The sequence below is a fragment of the Entelurus aequoreus genome, linkage group LG10, assembly GCF_033978785.1.
Source record: "Entelurus aequoreus isolate RoL-2023_Sb linkage group LG10, RoL_Eaeq_v1.1, whole genome shotgun sequence".
In the NCBI taxonomy this organism is placed as follows: Eukaryota; Metazoa; Chordata; class Actinopteri; order Syngnathiformes; family Syngnathidae; genus Entelurus; species Entelurus aequoreus.
In genome coordinates this window covers 10,261,315-10,273,876 of record NC_084740.1, presented here as the reverse complement: position 1 = coordinate 10,273,876, position 12,562 = coordinate 10,261,315, and the positions used below count along the sequence as shown (strand labels likewise).

Here is a 12,562-nt window from a genome sequence, read left to right as displayed (position 1 = left end):
AGACAATGAGCATCAGCAACCATAGACACTGCTGGGAGTGTTATATTAATGCTTGTTTGGTAAAGTCTTCTAAGAATTCAAAAAGTCTGGGTTTACACAGACCAAAATACTCCAAGATTCATGAGTGTGTGAATGTGCATACAGTGGAACTTTTTTGCATTGCTACCATAAAAGGTTGAACCAGCTATGGCAGAGAGAGCAGAAATATGATGACGACCATAGAAAGGAAATGTAATGGTTGTGTATTCAGTTATTGTATTACTGTGTCTCTGTCCTGGTTGCTCAGTAGAGTGTCTAAATTGGTGACGATAACAATAATAAAAGAATGGGGTCTACTGTAGACAGGAAAGTGGTCAAGCTTAAAGGTAGATGCAGTATATTTATGTTTGTCCAGGCGGCACAGTACAATATGTCTACGTTGACATCATAAATAAATCCTCCCTCTGTCCTATCTCTCTTCTTTACGTCTGTTTTATGTCACCAACTAGTGAATACACACTCCGACTGCAGGATTCTGCAAAGCAATGTCCATAACGATTGTTTCGCTTAGAAAACCAAGGAAAGTGGGATGTGTTGGCCGTCATACACCAACCTTGAATTCTTGAATAAAATCGTTGTCACTTCCAGGTTAGACTAGTGTGCATGTTAGTATGTGAATGGAGGTGATGATTAATTTTAAAGCACAAACACACATTATTTTTTTCAGGCCTAATATTACATTACACCTTTATATCACAGTTGTTGTAAAATATTGCAAGTACAGTAGGGATGGGTGATATGATCGTAAATCTGTATTGCGATATATTTTGGAGTGCCTTGCCATGACAATATCATAAAACATTATTTGACATAAGGGATGTAACGATATGAAGATTTCATATCATAGTTCAATCAATCAATCAATCAATGTTTATTTATATAGCCCTAAATCACAAGTGTCTCAAAGGGCTGTACAAGCCACAACGACATCCTCGGTACAGAGCCCACATAGTTATTGTATCACAGTTATTATTATTATTGAGTATTGTTGAATGTGCTCAAACAATGCATACTGAAATATTAGGATTTTTTTCAAAAAAGTTAAATAAATAGACCCACTGTTAGAAAGCCCACTACTTTGCATGTTCTGTGTTTCTTATCCTTCACTGATTAGTGTTATGGCAGGCGTTTGGTGTCCTACTCTGTTTAGTGGTCCTTGAAAACACCATCCAGCCCGTTTTCAAGCTGCTTTCTGACCGTATGTTCTTAATTACGTGCCTCTACTTCGACAGTGTATTCTCCCCACCATCTTTGTTGTAGTTTTTAGCACTTCCATCGCAAAGCAAGGCAAGGCAAGGCAAGGCAAGGCAAGGCAAGGCAAGGCAACTTTATTTGTATAGCGCTCATACACAAGGCAGACTCAAAGTGCTTCACAGACAACAAAGTGAAATGAAAGAAAATAAAAGCAAAATTAAAATGCAGACAACAACTACAAAATTAAAATGCAGACAACTCATTAATCCGTCTACTGACGGATTAAGTTCCAATTATACACTACTTTGTATTAGAAATGGCAACAGCTGTGGATTCATGTGCATGTATGAGCCAGCCTTCCCCAGGAGGATTGAGAAAAAGAAGGAATTTACTGACTACAGCGTCGGACTACTATGGTGGATCTGTGCAAAGCACTTTGGGTAGATACCATTAATGGATAATCCGCTGAAGTCATTGGTGCGAAAAAAAAGTCACATGTTTTGCAAATTATAAACGGCTAGTTTGACTTAAATATGAAGGGAGGCAAGATTGTTTTATAAATATCTCAGCCATGCCTTTATGGTTTGATTTCAAATTGTTGGAACTTATGCAGATCCCAAATACAAAACAGCAGGTACCAAGAGGTATGAAAAGTTAGTTTTGCATAAAAAGGCCCCTTTAACAAAGTGCGGCTTTTAACTCCGGTTTTTCGATCATTTTAATTAAAAAAGGTAACACTAACCGGTTATCATTAATACAGTTTATCGTAACATCCCTAATTGACATATAAAAGATAATAGAACCACTTCAAAAACGGGTTACAAAGGTTCCTAAAACGGGTTACAAAGGTTCCTAATTTAGCTGCTGATGTATGTGGTGACATACTGCATAATTTCCATTTGTATTATTTTATTAAAACTATCAGTTATGGGCGTCAATTCAATACCAAGTAGTTTCAGGGGCAAAATTGTCCATACCAGTGTTCATACTTAAAATTTTCAGGATCATTAAATCATTCAATTTCAACCACAACCTCAGTCAGACAATATCAATTACCATATTTTCCGAACTATAGACCGCTTCTTTTTCCCCAAGTTTTGAACGCTGCATCTTATAAAACAGTGCAGCTAATTTATGGACAACAATAATGTTTTGTATTCAACAAAAGGGCTAGGATTAAATATGCTCTGCTTCTTCTTACTCCGTTTCGGACATGACGTACTGAAACAACTGGAAATATGTAATGTATTACATTGTATTTGTTTTATAAGCATGTTCAAAATAAACTGAAACTGAACTGACTGACAAATAGTCTTCATATAACACAGACAGAGACACTGAAATGGTGTTTTATTGTTTGTACTATGGCGCCGTTCGTTTGGACGAGTTTGCTCACTACGGGTTAAAAACGTTCTTACAGTTTTGTGCCTTGAACCGGAAGTATAAGTCTTGTTTTGTCTACTATTCATCCATAGCATCTCTGCTTGAAATGATTCTTCATTCATGCAACGTTTGTAAGTTTTACAATATAACTAAAACAATTCATATTTACTAAACCGTCCCATGTGTGATGTCTGTAGGAGTGTTTTCATGCATATTTGTATGTGCTATTGTAATGGAATCAAGCTAGCGTCATTAGCGTTAGCAAATATTCTAACACCTTTACAAGTGTCTGTTAGTATTATTAACTTACAATGACATTCTTTTTGTATTGTTTAAGTTTCATAAATTTACCAAAATGTCACCGTGGAGTTACTGAGTTTGTTTAGCTGATTGGAGAGCTATGGTAGCTTCCGCAGCTAGTGGGTCCATGACAATGACTTCTGTTTTGTTTGATCAGCTGTTATACTGCCGTGTGACAGGCACCGTTTGGAAACAATTAAGATATGTAAATAAACAAAATCTTTTACAAAATATTTCTTAACTGTTTATATTTGCGGCTTATAGTCTGGTGTGGCTAATATACGTAAAGATATTTATTTATTCTGAAATTTGGTGGCTGCGGCTAAAACACCGGTGTGCTCTATAGCTGTGAAAATGCGGTACTGTTTAAGTTATTCCTTTTTATTACATAGAAAATGTATATTGAAGTCAATATTGCAAAATAACTAAACAAAAGCAAATACTACTATTGGCTCTTATTTCTTGCGTTTGTAAACAGTTCCAAAAATTTAAAAAATTAAATAATAAATGAATAATCATAATAATAAAACAATATCAGTCTAATTAGCATTAAAGTTATTATATTATAGTTTTGATAATATACTGATACAGATATCAACAGTAACTATACCAAGTATATAGTATTGATCAGCCCACCTCGGTTTACATGCAAGAGTTCTAGTTTTAGCGTTAGCCTGGCTTCTTGTTTCTTCCTACGGTGTGTATTATAGCATGTTTAGCTATTCCTTGTCCCTTAGTCCTCCAGTGATAATAAAACTTGTCATAAACACAATTTATTTGCCACAACGGAGGTGACGATTAGTGAATCAGAAGCTGTTTAGGGACATTTGCCACTGTCTTGCTTCATTGTGTGGAGGATGCCTTTGTTTGCTTATCACTCTCAGATTTGTAGAACACAGCTAGAATGTGTCACCGACATGCATTATCACAATATTACAATAGTAATAAAAGCTATATCAACGGCCAAATTTATATCATTTATATTGGAATATTGTGTAAATTGCCAACTCTAATGTATAGAGTTTGACACTGGAACATAATATTTCCATTTCTATTCTGGTAGGTTCTACTGCATGTCCTTTCTACTTGACACATACTAATTGCAATGTCAGGCTGATAAAGGGATCCACCTGCTGATGCATTTACACTACAGATAGAAAGGGACAATCCCTGCTGATAAATTCCTCTTACTGTTATCATCTCAAAGGCAGGCCTACTTGACATTTCCTCTTGAAAAAAGGAATGGCATGCTGCCCCCCCGAATAAAACAAGGGTGCATCTGCTGGTACGAGCAGACGTGTTTCTTTGTAGAGAGAGAAGAGGGTGACACCGAAAAAGCAAACATGTGAGAGGGTAACTGAAGGGTAAGAGGAAAAAAAAGGGGGAGGGAAAAGGAAAGGTCCGGTGGGAAAACGATAGCAGGAGAGGCAGCAGTGGATGAAAAGAGGGAAAAGGTGACATTGTGGAGGAGGAGATTTAGAAAGGAAGAGAAGCATTGTGAATAAAGAGAAGACGAGGATTACATTATTTTAAAGCCATTGCAAATAACACAGTGACTTTACTCACCAGTTGAACTCACTGTAGTCATTGCGAGCTTCCAACCAGAAGTAAAACCAGACCAGCAGTGCACAGAAGGTGAAGAGAAGGATGAGGGACCACAGCAGCTCCCACTGTGGACACACACAAAACACAGGCCAACTGAAGAATCTCTTGACTCGTGCTCCAAGAAATTACTTTTTTAATATGTTCAAAGTACTTAACAAGAGTACAGCTTTATCTTACCAGAGCTCATTAGAAGGGAACTTTCTCCAAAAGGTAGCCAATGTTTGGAACATTGGGGTCAATCTGGCTCCTGACCTTTTTTGAATAAGTATTCCCTTATTCGCTTTGCTTATTAAACCTTCCCGTGCAGCTAATTACTCTCTTCCTTTTTCACACACTTTGACGCCAGTCAAATATTACCTTTATTTTTTGATAAGGAGTGTCTGAATCCTTATTAATTGCTGTATACCCAATACATGTTAATCCATAGCCATTAGAAGTCAACATGCATACTTTTACTTTTCAAGTGATGAGACAGACATGTATTTTTGTAAAATTGGATTGAAACTCTCTTTTCCTGTTTGCTGCACAAACTGAAGAGGAGACAAGGCTTGCCCCTCCCGCCCCACCTTGACATCACATTAGCATTCTGCACGGCTGGCATTTATTCGACCCTGTGGCATAGAGCGACATAGCGGCAATATAAATGTATCGGAACATTACAATCACTGCGTATCGAGCTAACAGCGACATGCGCATAGAGGTCCTTGGCTTATTAATAAATACATGGAATTAGTCGGGAAGACATTATAAAAACAATTTCACAATTGTACAAATGTGGGCCAAAATGTTGTCTCGATGCCGGAATAATAAACTTGATGTTTTGTGTGTCTGTAGCTTTCATGCTAATGTTGTGCTTTTCCACCTTTGTCTCTGACAGTTTGTTGCTACTAAATTAGTGTTTTTTTACATACTGTCTCCAGTGAAACCTAAATTTGCCAGTCCCTCTTTATACAAACTTTTCAATTTACGTACCACAGATCGTAAAAAAATATGCTTTTGTGTGCAAACATTTCATGCATGCATGTGTGCCTCGCAGTGCAGCCATTTTGTGCCCGGCAGCATAGCCACTGTGGGCTGGCTGATTGCTCTCAGATCAACAGGGCAGTAGTTACCGTGCGCAATGCTTTTTCCAATGTGTTTGAGCCTTTTTACAGCATTTTCCTAGTTTTTGTAGCTCAATACGAGTCCAAAGAAAGCAATAGACAAGCGATTTTGAAAAATTCAGGAAGTGTATCCACAGCGTTGTCGACACCGCTTCTTCCCCCTTCTCTTCCGCTGCACGCCATGATAATTCACTGATTGATAAAAGTTGTTATTTTTTATTCCTAATCATTGAAGCGACGTGGCTTTTAAAGTTAAGAAGTTTTGTAAGTTCAAAGTATGAGTGCACCACAGGGTTAGTGTGTGCGCGTGTCGGCAGGGCGGCTGCATAGAGGAGGCATGTTCAACATGTTGTTCAGGCTTTTTTTTTTTAAATGAAGGAGATAGTTGATCCACCACCCCTTTGTTATGTTCATTTGATATAAAGTACTGTACTACAGTACTTTATATTGTGTTCAAAGTGTACAAACTAACTAAAATATGGACTTTTGTCCAGGCTGGAAGCAATTTCGATTTACGAACCTTGTTTAAGGAATGTTCATAAATCGAGGTTCCACTGTACACTGCAACGCTGGACTTGTTCAATGTAATAACTACCATATATCACATACAACAGCGTAACATTAAGGAGTGGGACAGAGAACACAAACGTTAGCAACACTAGCACTCAAATTGTATTGATGCTACATTAGTCTAAAAGAAAACAATTAGATCCAACTTACAGCTTCCACAGGTCAGAGGTAATATCATGTCCATGATGAAGCAGATTTTTACTTCATGAAGTCATAAAACTGTTGAAATTATAGATTTTTCTCATTTTTGGTGCTCACAGACAGGTTTTTAGACTAACTTTCCGTATGACTCTGAACTAACCGCAGACACACACACAAACAAACTGGACAATATCACCACATTATGGGTCTGAAGTACTAAGATCCAAATAACAAACGCTAAATCCATCCATCCATTTTCTACCAATTGTCCCTCTCAAGGTCGCAGGGTTGGCTACGGGCCTATTACAGCTGCATTCGGGCGGAAGGCAGGGATAGTTGTACACGTTGGCTCCAACGACACTAGGATGAGACGGTCACAGATTACAAAGAGGAACATAGCTAGACCCTCAGTGCGTGGCGCTCCAGACTATAATTGATAGCTGTGGTCTTACACAAATAATAAATGAACCCACGCATCGCAACATTAATACAATAGATTAAGTCCTTGTCTGGGGTGTCACCACCTCCAAAGTTATGATACTCTCGTACACTAAAGTAATGTCCGATGTCGATAGAAGCATTTAAGTCTCATCTTAAAACTCATTTGTATACTCTAGCCTTTAAATAGACCCCCTTTTTAGACCATTTGATCTGCCGTCTCTTTTCTTTTCTGCTCTGCCCCCCTCTCCTGCGTGGAGAGGTTATCAGGTGACCACTGATGACGCGCTAGCTGTTCAAAGTCGGAACCCGGGGTGGACCACTCCTCTGCTCGTCAGTTGGGGATGTCTCTGCGCTGCTGACTTGTCTCCATTCAAGATGATTCCCCCCTGGCCCCAGTATGGACTGAACTCTCACATTATTAACTAGATCCACTTAACATCCATTGCACCGGTCGCGCGGGGGGGGATCTGATGTGGGATCTGAGCCGAGAATGTCGTTGTGGCTTGTGCAGCACTTGTGATTAAGATCTATATAAATAAACTTTGATTGATAGACCCTGGACAAGTCGCCACCTTGTCGCAGGACCAACACAGATACAGACAACATTCACACTCATATTCACACACTAATATAGCATGTGCAAACTATAAAAAATGCAGGTGCTCTCACCAAAGACTGTGTGTACAACTGATAAGTGCAAATTTAAATATAATGTACCACCCTTTCTAAGCTGTACTGTGTGCAATCGAGACAACAGAACCTATTGCTAACACAGTGACGGTGGCCTCTAGAAGAAGTTGTGGTGTTGTGATGCAAGAAAATACATATTGCAAAATGTTTTTTCAAAAAGGAAATGTATTATAAACTGCGGCAGGTTGCACAAAAATTATAGACGTGCAAAATATAGGTGCAAAACAGCGGCGCCAGAACAGTTTGTCTTGATGAATCACATTACAAGTGCTAAATTATTATATTTGCATATTTTCCTCCCAGTATTGTGGACGCATATATTTTGCATATACATGAAGAAGGACATGCTAAATGTATTGTGCTTCTGATTTTGCTCACCTAAGAAACACAATCCTCTACATGCAATACATGCAAACCTTTATTAGATGCTAACGGTATTAGCCAAAAGAGAAAAGAACCAAAAATGTCAAGGTCTAAATTGGAAAGCAGCAAACTTTAACATGAAAAAACAGGATTTCATTTAGTGAGCTTTAACTCAAAGGCAAATGTCTTCTCGTCACCCTCAATCTTCACTGGAATTAACCTCTCCGAACCTTGTCGCATTCCTGTGCGTATCCAGATAACTCCCTGGAATTTCACACAGGGCATACATACCACAGTGTACTTAACAGCACCGGGAGGAGACTGACATTGTGTGCATATGCAAAGAACAATTTAATCTTATCTATTATTCTCCATATGAATGGTGGGTTTTAATAGTGATTAATAGTACTCAGGGACGTAGTGATGTGAAAAAATACTTATACGCACACTGAAATCTTTGAACCAGATTTTATTTTTTTAAATAAACATAAATTGACACAAAATATTATGTAAATTTTAACTCAAAACTTATAAATAAATGATAAATGGGTTATACTTGTATAGCGCTTTTCTACCTTCAAGGTACTCAAAGCGCTTTGACAGTATTTCCACATTCACCCATTCACACACACATTCACACACTGATGGCGAGAGCTGCCATGCAAGGCGCTAACCAGCAGCCATCAGGAGCAAGGGTGAAGTGTCTTGCTCAAGGACACAACGGACGTGACTAGGTTGGTAGAAGGTGGGAATCGAACCAGGAACCCTCCGATTGCTGGCACGGCCACTCTACCAACTTCGCCACGCCGTCCCTTCTTTTATTTTTTTTTGTGCCGCAACAAGCTTCCATACAATATACTTTCATTGGCAGAAGAACTATTAAATATTGTTCTGGATTCTTAAGAGCCATAATGTTTTTCTTCCGTTTTCATTTGTAAAGGTTAAAGAGTGATTTTTTAAATAATAAATAGAAGACGGGAATTAGGTGCATCACTTCCGTTTTATGTGATATCACGCGAGTTCACTTCGTGTTGTCAAATTCCTTCAAGTACAGTATATATCGATCACTCTGATCAGAGATAGCGCAGTCTGTAGGTTCATTGTACACAAGTGAACAGTTTAGTTGATCAGACAGTAATGTGTTTATATACAACTTTAGATTGGGGTATGTCATTTCCTAATGGGTGTTAACATTTAGGTTAGCTAATGAGTTAGCGCTAGCATGATTCTCCAGTAAATGAGCAGTACCACAGGTCTGCGAGTTTATCAAAGTGGTATCAATCACAGTTTCACAATAATTTTTATTTAAAACGGTAACACTAACCGTCGGAAGTACCTAATAGTAATAATAATAACCTTGTCATAATCTCTGATGGATGAGGAATGACAAAGTCAACTATGAGAGAAGAAAACAACAGAAGCCAGTGGCATTAAAGGCCAAGGTTCTGGTGTCATCAAATGAACACAAGATCAGCGGAAAATGACACCAGCAAATTGTTGCTTTCATTTCTGAAGCCTTTGTGTGAGTCAGCGTTGAAGACTGGGCTACATGGAAATACTTTCAATTATTACTGAGCGGCCTGATCAGTTTGCACGGTGTGTTTGACGTTGGTCCGACACCCACAATGCACCGTAAACACACAAAGATGCACAAACACGTGCATACCGAAACAGATGCAGTCAGTCAAATGTACTTTTCTGCAGGACAAAAAGCTGGGAAAAAATGCAAGAAGCAGAATAATGTGAGTTGTGAATGCTGTTCCAGCATCAGATTCCCAGTTCTCACGCTCCTGCGATTCATTCAGGTCCAGTTACGTGTAACAGATACACCTTCTAGATTTCTGCGTCTTTGTTTAGTGGGCTCTGTTTTAACACCTTACACTCGCCTACAATATATGAGGATGCTTACATTAGACTAATATACTGCTAGTCCCCTCATTAGAATTTACATGCTTGTTTAACCTCAGCTAAATTTAGACCACAATTCCAAATTCTATCAAAATCATGTGTAAAAATACACGAAAAGAGTTGGCAAAACTTCAAAGAAGTAAAAATGTTTTGAATATTATCAGTGCTTGCAAAGGGATAACCATAGAATTAAAGTATAAAAGGTTACAAACACATTCATACTCATGTACTTATGTCTTATATGTATTACATTGCAGTATTTTTATCTATTATGTCTATCACAATAATTATGTAGAAATGCAGATTGATTACGCAATTTATTTTGAGTGCACATGCATTTGACCTTAATTGTAGATAATTACCTGAAAGGCAGCAGGGGTTACTATTAAGATTAAAGATTAAAGTACCAATGATTGTCACACACACACTAGATGTGGTGAAATTTGTCCTCTGCATTTGTCCCATCCCCTTGGGGAGCAGTGGGCAGCAGCGGCGCCGCGCCCAGGAATCATTTTGGTGATTTAACCCCCAACTCCAACCCTTTGTTGCTGAGTGCCAAGCAGGGAGGTTATGGGTCCCATTTTTATATGCGGTCTGTATTTTAAAAAAAATGGCCTGTATTTAAATATTTTTTAAATGCCAGTGCAAAGATGAGTGAAAATACTCCGACTAGTGTGCACGGTGTCAAATTTCGCTTCAAAATAAACCCAGACAGCTCTTTAGATAAAACAAATATACCAAGTTTTCAGTAAAACATTTAAGTAATGTTCACACACAAATGCAATAAAAATTGTTTTTTGTTTTTTTTAAAGTTGGCAACATGGCGGCGCATTGAAATGCAGCAGCTTGAAGACGCTCTTGGGAGTGTAGAGCGATTTGGCAAAAAACACCCGTCATTTCTGTCAATTTCATGGCTGGCTCAAAGCGTGAACACTCTGTGATCACATACGACCAACAGACAATTCTGGATGTGGATGGATCGGGTCGTTATAGACTGAAAGATGCATGTACGGTGGACCTCCTCGCTAGCATGGGAATACTTCGCGGGCTACATCGAGCGGCCTTTGTAGCAGCGGAGTCAAGTACTAGCGGGGACCGCCAATGGAGGCGACGTAAGCGGTGTGAGCGGAAGCAGAAGCGGGGATGCCGAGCGGGGCTAACAACAAAGGGAAAAGCTAACCAAAGAAGCGTGGAGTGCCCGGGTAAGAAGTCATTTAAACTAGAACTAGCCGGCGCCAGGCTGGATAATCCCTGCACACATAGCAATTCTCTTAGAATAAAACACAACTCACATAATGTTTTTTCTTTTGTGACGGTGTCAGAGGCAGACATACATTGTACTGAGGTGGCTAACTATGATGCGTTCAGTTTATCGCAGCATCAAGCAAACAATCTGAAAATTCCCGTCGTATCAATTCCTAGATATGGTCGAAACTATTTAAAGTGCACTACGCATAATAAACGCAACATTATTAATATTGCTACTTCAGATAATTTCAACAAACAATCCTCAAAACAGCCCACTACCTATAATATGGGCTTTTTAAACATAAGATCATTATCTTCCAAAACGTTATTAGTTAATGAGGTCATTAGAGACAACAAACTTGACGTCGTTGGTCTCGCCGAGACCTGGCTCAAACCAGACGATTTTTTTGCGCTAAATGAGGCATCTCCTCCTAACTATACCAATGCACATGTTGCCCATCCTCTTAAAAGGGGAGGGGTGTCGCACTTATATACAATGAAAACTATAATTCTACATCTAACCTAAATAATAAATATAACTCGTTTGAGGTGCTCACTATGAGGTTGGTCACCTCGCTGCCTCTCCACCTGGCTGTTAACTGCCGCCCCCCTGGGCCCTATTCGGACTTCATCAGTGAATTCTCAGAGTTTGTTGCTGATCTAGTGACGCACGCCGACAATATAATCATAATGGAGGACTTTAATATCCATATGAATACCCAATCGGACCCTCCATGCGTGGCGCTCCAGACCATAATTGATAGCTGTGGTCTTACACAAATAATAAATCAACCCACGCATCGCAACGGTAATACGATAGATCTAGTGCTTGTCAGGGGTGTCACCACCTCTAAAGTTACGATACTCCCGTACACTAAAGTAATGTCCGATCATTACCTTATAAAATTTAAAGTTCTGACTCATTGTCAACAAACTAATAATAATAATAATAACTACTATAGCAGCCGCAACATTAATGCTGCCACAACGACGACTCTTACTGACCTACTGCCTTCGGTAATGGCACCATTCCCAAATTATGCGGGCTCTATTGATAACCTCACTAACAACTTTAACGACGCCCTACGCGACACCATTGATAGTGTAGCACCGCTAAAGCTAAAAAGGGCCCCTAAAAGGCGTACCCCATGGTTTACAGAAGAAACTAAAGCCCTGAAATTATCATGTAGAAAGCTGGAACGCAAATGGCGTGCGACTAAACTTGAGGTTTTCCATCAAGCATGGAGTGATAGTTTAATAACTTATAAACGCATGCTTACCTCAGCTAAAGCTAAATATTACTCAAATCTCATCCACCTCAACAAAAATGATCCTAAATTTTTGTTTAGTACAGTAGCATCGCTAACCCAACAAGGGACTCCTCCCAGTAGCTCCACCCACTCAGCAGATGACTTTATGAATTTCTTTAATAAGAAAATTCAAGTCATTAGAAAAGAGATTAAAGACAATGCATCTCAGCTACAACTGGGTTCTATTAACACAGATACGACTATATATACGACGGACACTTCCCTCCAAAATAGTCTCTCTCTCTTTGATGAAATAACATTGGAGGA

At 39.0% G+C, this 12,562-nt stretch overlaps 1 protein-coding gene across 7 annotated transcripts in view; it reads right to left on the bottom strand.

Annotated features, from left to right (window-relative positions):
• Positions 1-12,562, bottom strand: part of gdpd5b (glycerophosphodiester phosphodiesterase domain containing 5b) — a 79,320-nt gene that overhangs the window by 28,467 nt on the left and 38,291 nt on the right. For all 7 annotated transcript variants that reach the window (XR_009827417.1, XR_009827416.1, XR_009827419.1 and 4 more), the window contains exon 3: positions 4,483-4,586. Coding sequence is in view for 2 of the 7 variants with exons in the window: in XM_062060010.1 (XP_061915994.1) it covers positions 4,483-4,586 (104 nt within the window). In the remaining 5 variants the exon portion in view is untranslated. The remainder of the gene's footprint in view (positions 1-4,482; positions 4,587-12,562) is intronic.